Source organism: Austrofundulus limnaeus, unplaced genomic scaffold (genome assembly GCF_001266775.1).
Source record: "Austrofundulus limnaeus strain Quisiro unplaced genomic scaffold, Austrofundulus_limnaeus-1.0 Scaffold365, whole genome shotgun sequence".
In the NCBI taxonomy this organism is placed as follows: domain Eukaryota; kingdom Metazoa; phylum Chordata; class Actinopteri; order Cyprinodontiformes; family Rivulidae; genus Austrofundulus; species Austrofundulus limnaeus.
In genome coordinates this window covers 265,525-274,315 of record NW_013952767.1, presented here as the reverse complement: position 1 = coordinate 274,315, position 8,791 = coordinate 265,525, and the positions used below count along the sequence as shown (strand labels likewise).

Below are 8,791 nucleotides of genomic sequence, written 5' to 3'. Positions count from 1 at the left end.
CCCCCCCCCCACACACACACACCCTTAGCTGGCTGCACCTTTCGCAGAGTAGTTTTTTTGAGCGTATGTTTGTGTGATTTTTTGTGTAAAACACAGGATCAAAGCTCTTTTTTTAACTCATCCTTCCTATGTGTGTGTGTATTCTAAACTGCAAAGGTAGCACACTACGTTGCGAAAGACCCTGGACATTCGTTCCCCCATGTTTGTCATGTGTGTGTGTTTCGCCGGACGGATGTTCTAAACTGCAAATATCGTTCTGCATTGCATCTTGATGTTGTGTGTGAATGACAATAAACAATTCTTGATTCTTGAATTAGTTGTTGTGCATTTTCTACACTTTTCAAAAATATGACAACAGACTCCTCCTCCTTGTTCTCATCTCGACAATAACTGACGTGAGGGGGTTACGCTACACATCAAAACCTGAATGGGTTGGTTTATCCAGTCTTAGCTTTTTGGTGCCGAAGCAGGAAGTCACAGCTAAATATAAACACATCTCTATCGGACCTGGCCACTCCCTAGGAGCAAGCTGTCACATCGATTGGGCGGCCTCCCTATCACGTCACCAGATCCTTAAACAACGGACTGAATTCTAATGAGAAACTAGTTTGTGAGTGATGAAAGTCATGCATTAACTAATTATATCAAGCAAAGTACATTCTGTTTGAGTTGACTGTGGCATGTCATTCAAAACAGATTGCACTTCAACTAAATCACAGTTTAATCATAAAAATAGATAATTACGCAAAATAGGTTATCAAAAACWGTTGTTTTATCCTGCTTTTAAATCCTTTTTCATACATTTAAATCATACAGTTAGGGTCWATRTAAAGTGGAACTGCAATGCTTTGGTCTGAATTCCTTCTTATTGYAACTCCACAAGCTCCGCCCCTTTTCTGAGGTGTGCCTCTGATCAACTCATTTTGAGGCTGTCTCTTTAAATAAAAATGAGGTGCATAACAGCCCCCGCCCCCTCCAGACGGTCCATTTTAGTTTGATAGAGAGGTTAACGACTAAATAGTGTCAAAAAACCTTTATTTACAAATGAATTAAAGGATGTCAACAATGGATATACTTGTACACTTGTTTACATTATGGGTTTTTAAAAAGGTACTTTATTGGTCATCAATGCATGTTCCCATACAAGGACGAAATTTGTGCTCTGCATTTGACCCATCATACATGAGAAACACCCAAGTGTAGCAGCAGGAAGCTATGTAAGCACCCAGGGGAGCAGTTGGGGGTTGGGTGTCTTGCTCAAGGACACCACGACATGTGGGCATGGCGGGGAGTCAAACCTGTGACTTTCGGGTCCCAAGCTGGGCTGCTCTACCACTACACCACAGCCGCCCCAAAATCACATCACGTTACTGACATTAGTGACTGCGCTAAACAGTGGTGGGCAGCACTATTCTAAAAATTAGTTCCACTAGACGTAAAACACTAACTCAAATATTTAGGTCCCCTAATTCTAAAAGCACTAACACACTGAAATTTTTAGCAAAAGCTAATTCTAAAGCACTAAAATAACCCAGTCAACCCATTAACATTCTTCAACAGACAACATGAGTGACATTTTGCCATGTTGCTCTCTTAAGACTTATCATTGACATTACACAGCCGTATTTGGGTTCATATATTGTCACCTGGTGGATAAGWGACACACATATTAATAAAATGTGCGACAACTTTCACCRTCAGCTGTTTACATTAACGTTGATCAATAACATTTATAGACCTCAGTTAGTGCTTCTAAATTTAGCCTGTAAATTTAGCAAGTGCTAATCCACTAATAAAGTTTAAAATTAGCAAAAGCCCTAAAGCACTAATCAGGAAATTAGTTCCCCTATTAGTGCTTTAGGGAAACTGTGAACAACACTGATGCTAAAAGGTCCAGTCTGACTATCTATTAGCTCCACACTAAGAATTTTGACCTTGATTCTCTACTCAGATTGTTCTATCTACTGCAGGTAAGATATTATCTACTCATAAGTTCTGCACAGTAACCCACCTAAAAAGCCTGAACATTTTCTTAAGGATTATTGTCCATCTGAATTCAAACTGAGCAGAAACAGTGAAGTCATGGAAATTAAAGCCCTAAATTGACCTCAGATTCCTTAATTAGGACAGCAAAACGGACAACACTGTGACCTAACATGTATAACTAAAATAAACATTTTACGGGGCTTTTAAGTTCCACTGTGTTTATTTGAAGGCGATCTGGTTTCACAGACAGTCCACCCCTGGATTACTACAACTCTGATCATGAGGATTAAATTTACAGCTAGATGTCGCGGGCTTAAAGGGTGACATGAAAACCAAACTTTGAGCAGCAAATTTAAATGGTCTAAAATTGTTCCTYCAATCTCCTGTAAAGTTTCACTTGAAACATTTTATGTGAGGCCTCGCGGGGCACTTAGTGAAGACAGGTGGATTAAAACTTCAATGCACCGGCCCTTTTCTTTTGGTTCTTTCACGTCTTATTTTATCTGCGAAGTGATGCGATGGCATTTATTAGAGCCTCCATATGTTTAAGAGGTTTTCTTTGTCCCACTGCATAGCTCCATGGTTCCTGTTTGGCTTCAAAGGCTCTTCTACTCAGTAACTGCCTAATGCCTCTCAGATGTGTGCTGCACCAAGGCAACATGCTCCAATCGCTTGTCTCTTCTATGCACAGAATGCAAATGTTAACATTAAGGGGCCCATTAGAGGGTCCGGCCTACTTTCAGTGTTCAGAGCACTTATAATTCACGATGAACCCACAGGTCGCTGTTCGTGTKCTGGGATTCGTAAAGCATTGCAAACAAATCAAAATTTGAAATGTAAAAAATAAAAACATACAATCAAATGATGGATCAGGATTCCTATCATTTGAAATCAACTGTTCTTGCAGTATGCTGTTATAATTTGATGGCACGGATTACAAATATAAATCTTTGCAACAACAAATGTCTAACATATGTTTTAAAGAATAAAAGTCATAAACAAATGCGTGGCCTGGAAGGCCTCTGATCCAAAATTTATCTTGGAAAAGAAAACGGGTCAGCAAAGCAGCAAGACATCAGAAAAGTTCCCTGTAACTTTCTTCACAGTTGCTTCGCTTAATTACAGGCAAACAATGAAATATGTGTGAATAGAAAAGCACCGAGGAAAGAGCTAAGGCTTCACACTTAATCCCCTCACAGAGACTTTTAATGAAAAGTCTCAAATGCGCGTAAAAATTCTGTGAACGTCAGCAGAGGTGAAAGAACGTACCTGAGGGCCGATTTTTCCGACATTTCCGACGTCCCCCTTCTCCCCCTGAAAGAAGGAAAATGATTAGCTTCTGTAAATAAAGACGTTTCCAAAATCACTCTGCTCACAGGAAATTAACTGTTAAAAGAAACACACATGCTCACAGACTACACAGGGCTGTGAATAATTTTGTGTTCCATGATGTGCTGCAACATCGCGGAAGAAGGAAATCATTTTCTCCTCCCTAATTAAGGCCATCTCGAAAGCACCGTCTAAGGTTTTAATGGGGTACGATTCTTAAAAAACACCAGTGCTACGAATAAACCATGAATCCTTTGTTTAGGAAAAAAGTAAGAATCATGAGAATGTTTGATATTCTGATAAAGAAAGCGCACTTGTGAGTGAGTTCTAAAGCCAATTACGACTCTGCTACTGATTAACCCGCAGAGAACTGGCACAAAAACAGCAAAGACATAACAAAGAAACCCATCAGCCACATGAAGCCAGAGGCGTAAACCTTCACAGCTGGCTGTGTGGCTGCTGTGGCACTGAGGGGGACTGACTGGTTCTTGCCTTGTTGGAAAATGGTGGTTTTAACYGACCCGCTCCAAAGATGCTGAACTGACCTCAATGTTGGTTCTAYCATTTCCTCGCTTGCTGGTGGATGAACGGTATCAAAGTGTAATGCAAGCGTAGCAGCTGGTATTTAAAACRTTGATCACAATCATTCAATTCAAACTGAATTTATTGTTAACTAGATACCGCATAGCAGTAACATAATGACCCCCACATGATCAAATGCACCAGAACTCAGAAGTCTTTATTCCTAATTAAAGTCATGCTACTAGGTGCATCCCAAAGTTGTAGTGGTTTGGGTGGGGGGTCTTTTTTTGGGAGGGGGGCATGGATAGCCCCTCATCAGAGCTAAATAACCAAAGAATATCTGAAGCTCCTATGTCTAATAGTTTTTGAGCAATAACCATTTTTATATGTCCAGATACCCCTTTTTCTGATAAATTGGGGGTCCGGATTGGGGGGGCGACACAGATTGGTGGGCCTGATGGATAGAGCTTCATCTGAGCTAAACAACAAAAAAATCTGAAGCTCCTATGTTGAACAGTTTCTGAGTTATAATCATTTTTGCATGTCCAGACACCCCCTCTTTGAAAGGAGCCCCCTCCTCAAATTTGGGGTGTATCGTAAAACCGTTGGCTGGCRCAGTGTAGGTCAGAYTCATCTACAGCCCTGCCAAATTTCATATYGATTGCTGCAGCCATTTTTGTGCTACGGTTGACCAAAAATCACTGGAAAAAAAAAACAGTTCAAAAACAATATGACTCCCGCTTACGCTTCGTGTGCGGGGGTCATAACAAGGTGGAACGTTGGTGTTGATTGGCCTCCGCCTGCCCTAGACATGTCTGCCTTTGAAAAATGTGTTAGTTTTATATTACCAATCATCAAAAATGATCTTGACCTTTGACACTTTGATATCCAAATCTAATCCGACTGAGTACTACCCTAATGAAGTATGCCTATTGAACTGGACATGTCTCCCAATCTTTTCTACTGTTTTACAGATGGATCCCTTCTGAAGGGGTCAGTGGTTGCAGGGGTGCTGACTGTGCACAACCATAGTGAGAAAGAAGTACAAATACCCACCAGGTTGTTTTGCAACTGTATCGCAAGCTTAGAAATACAGTATACAATCCACCAGTGTGTGGCATCTCTCAAAGACCTTCAGTGTACACAGAAATATTCATCCTAACAGATAGCCAGGCTGCTATTAGAGCTCTCCGAGGGCCAAACTTTACATCCTTGCTTTCGTGGGAGTGTGCCGATGTAGTTGACCAACTGGGGAGAGATAACAGTGTTACTGTTAAATGGGTACCAGGTTGGCATTTATGGTAATGTGAGAGCTGACTGCCCTCCAAAAGCTGGCAGTCAGGCCCACTTCAAAGGACCAGAGCCTGTTGTAGGAACCTCAACAACAGTCTGTAGGACTGCCTGCCCTACAGGCCTGGATTAGACGTCAACACTCAGACTGCTGTTGGGAGCTGATGGACTGTAGAAAGGCACAGGAACTGATAAATGGGCCACATCTAAGGTTTGTGGAAGCTCTCATCACCCTGACAATAAAAACTTTAAGTACACTGATTGGAGTCCTAACTGGGCAAAACTTCAATCGCCACAAAATGGTGATGGGACTCCATGACACTAGTCTGAGTTATGCCTGTGGCATTGATTTAGAGACCTCATTGCACTACTTAAGCCACTGTCTGGCTCTGAGCAGTCAAAGGAAAATAATTCTTGGAGAACCTTTTATGGATCCTAAGAAGCTCAGAACACTAAATGTTTCGAACCATGTGTCCTTCATCCAAGAGATGCAAAGGTTTGAATAAAGACCAGTGTCTTTTTGGGGAGAGCGATTGGCCCACTTACGAGACCCTGCCTATGTGGGTTCTTTATCCATCCCCAGTCACCATAACCATACTATGCCTATTTATAAATAAATATGCACGTCATGCACACAAGACCACCTGTGACAGACAGACACCACACTAACACACAGATAGCCAGAGAACAGGGCGGAGGCACAAAAAGAAGTCCCAGAGTGAATAAGAATACACGAGTATAGCAAATAAGATCAGTCTGGAATCAAACTCACCGTTAGACCTTCGATCCCAGGTTCACCCGGGTGACCTTTCCTTCCAGCTCTTCCCTACAAAAAAAAAAAAAAGTTTACAGAGGACTGCTTTTTTACAGAACATAACTGATCGTTTTATCTGCAATACAAAGAGCATGTCTGTGTGTAGTTGTGTATTCAAGTGCAGATGGAAATTCTTACAATAGGGCCAATGCTGCCAGGTGGGCCGAGTGGTCCTTCATCACCCTGCAGAAACACAACACAACTAATTCAACTAACATATTCACAAGCACATTTACATTCTCTGTAGCTAAACACAAACAATGTGTTCTGCTTCCAGAACATTTGGTAACAACATTTAAACTAGTGCTGGGCACATTAACTCATTCACTATCACGTTAGCGCAGCCGAACAGCGATCTTTTTTTCTAGGGATGCACCGATATGAAAATTTCAGCCGATATCGATAACTGATATAATTATTGCTGTTATGGCCGATAACTGATATTTACCAATATTACACAAACTCACAAATTATATTAGACAGATATGCACAAACACACTTGGGTCTTTTTTTGATACCATAAATAAACAACCAGACCTCTGACATGGCTCTACTTCAGTTATTCCTGGTCACACAGCATCAAAATCACTATCTTGATCAAACAGATGCCACTCAACCAACCATCTCCCCTCCCAAAACAGAAACACAAAGCTAAAAAGTGGGAAATCAATTTCGGACATTAATTTCAGCCCAGTTTTACATATCGGACCGATACCGATTTTCTAAAAAATGACCAATATTGGCCGATATACCGATATTAATGCCAATATATCGTGCATCCCTAATTTTTTTAATGCGCATTAACACATTAATTTTTTTCTTTATTGGAGCTTGTTTCACTGGGCAGCTAACACAAACACAGACACACACAAACCCAGTGGTCATGGCAGGGAGGCGGGAACTTCATCACAATTGGCTTTAAATGGCCTTCGTCGGGCGTCTCATCCAATGAGAGACTATGTCGTTGAGCCGTTGCGTGGCAACTCACAGCCAGGGAAGAAACATGCATTTTTTATTTTAAAACTTTTCCCAMCGTCAGGCTGGAAATAAGTAAAGTTCTCTGTAAGCACTGCAACGCAAAACTGTCTCACCACCGAAGTAGTTTGAGCCTGAAATATCACTTCAGTTTAAAACCAGGGTAAACAGAGGGAGGTTCTGAAGGAGGCTGAGAACCGTGTTGGAGAAAAAAATAAAATAAAATAAGGCTGGCTTGTTTTGCCTTATTTGTTTAAAGTTTTTGAAAACGCATCGCCCCTTTTTTTATATAAAACAATCAGAACGGGTTTATTGATTTTGGKTTTGAGCTAAATAACAAATAAAAATTTAAGCTCCTATGTTCAATATGGGATCTATCGTAAAACCGCTGAATGGCGCAGTGTAGGTCGGGCACGTCTACATTCCTGCCAAATTTCATGTTGATAATGAGATTAATTGCGATTATTCATGATTAATCGCAAAAATATCTTGAGATTAATCATGATTAAACATTTTAATCTATCTATTTCTCACAACATGTTTGGTTTTTCTTACTATCAAATAAAGTCAAAGTGACAAAAGCAAACTGTAAAACAATAAATGACTATATAGTAAAATCAGAGCATTTGAAATGGATTAAAGCCTGAGATWATTTTAGTGGTGAACTGACGCCTTACTAATGAACTAATCTGCATGAACTGTATTTTTATGCTACTTTGCCTGATTTCTGGCCAAGTCGTGTGACTGCAGAGTGCATTAGTCGACTTTACAACCCAGCAAATGTGTGTCAACTCAACCATTAGGTTTTTACAAGRAAACTAAATATTCTGTGTTGTGCACCTTCCAAAGCCTTCTGTTCTTTTTTTCTTCCAGGCCTGAAAAAAAAGTACTCTTGTTTTTATAAGAATCTGATGTTAGATCATAACATCACCTGGTGGAACATGCCTCACTGTGAAAGGGGAGGAAAAAAAATCTTCCAGTCAGAGCTGCAATTGTTTAAGATAGGACTAAATCCTAAATAAGAAGCACATTAATCAGTCTTGTCTTATGCTCACAGAAATCCTTCCATGAGCCACATTTTCCAAGTCTTTGCAGCAGTCTAACAAGAACCAAGAAGACATACAGAACTGTATCAAAAATGACAAATCAAAAAGTCAACCTGTGGTCCTTTAGGCCCTGGAGGACCTTGGGGTCCTCTTGCRCCTTGCAAACCCTGAAACAGCCAAATGCTAAATTCAATAGGATGAACTAAATGWATGCATCAGTGGATGAGAGGGAAAGTTCCTACCTTTGGTCCAGGTGGGCCGTTGGGCCCTGGTGCTCCGATGTCCCCAGGAAACCCCTTGAAAAAAAAAAAAAACAATCATGGTAAAGGGACTGGGTAAAGCAAAACAAAAAAAAAAATGTCCTCCAAGGTTAAGGCCCTGTCACAGAATAACACTTTAGACAACTTATGCCAACTCATGAAACTTTTGTTAGGACTAAAATACTCATAGTTTTTATTTTCCATCAAATTGTTAGGACTGCAGTATGTTTGCTGAATGTCCGAAAGAGTCTTCCAGAATATTTTATATTTWTTCCATCTWCAGCTGAGACATCTTCACTGTTGGTAAAAATGTTCATAAGTTGGCATAAGGGCCTTCAGTAATAGAAGGTTTAAGTTGGCAAAGGTTGGTAATACAGAGTCCGTGTACGTTTGGGTCATTCCATTTTCATTTTATAAACAGATATTGAAAAACAAAAAATGGATGGTTATTCTATTTTATATTCCAAAAATGGGAAAATGTCCTTTTCATTCTTGTCAAACCGGAAATTAAACACTGTCCTTATTTAAGGTGGAACTAGTTATGTTTTTTTAATAACAGGCCTGTAAAT

General features: G+C 40.3%; 1 protein-coding gene across 1 annotated transcript in view; it reads right to left on the bottom strand.

The window, feature by feature from the left end:
- The window catches only part of col24a1 (collagen type XXIV alpha 1 chain), a gene marked incomplete in the record, with an annotated part of 125,159 nt that overhangs the window by 56,087 nt on the left and 60,281 nt on the right, over window positions 1-8,791 (bottom strand). The window contains 5 exon segments of the mRNA XM_014023370.1: window positions 3,256-3,300; window positions 5,900-5,953; window positions 6,080-6,124; window positions 8,076-8,129; window positions 8,205-8,258. Coding sequence (XP_013878824.1) covers window positions 3,256-3,300; window positions 5,900-5,953; window positions 6,080-6,124; window positions 8,076-8,129; window positions 8,205-8,258 — 252 coding nt within the window.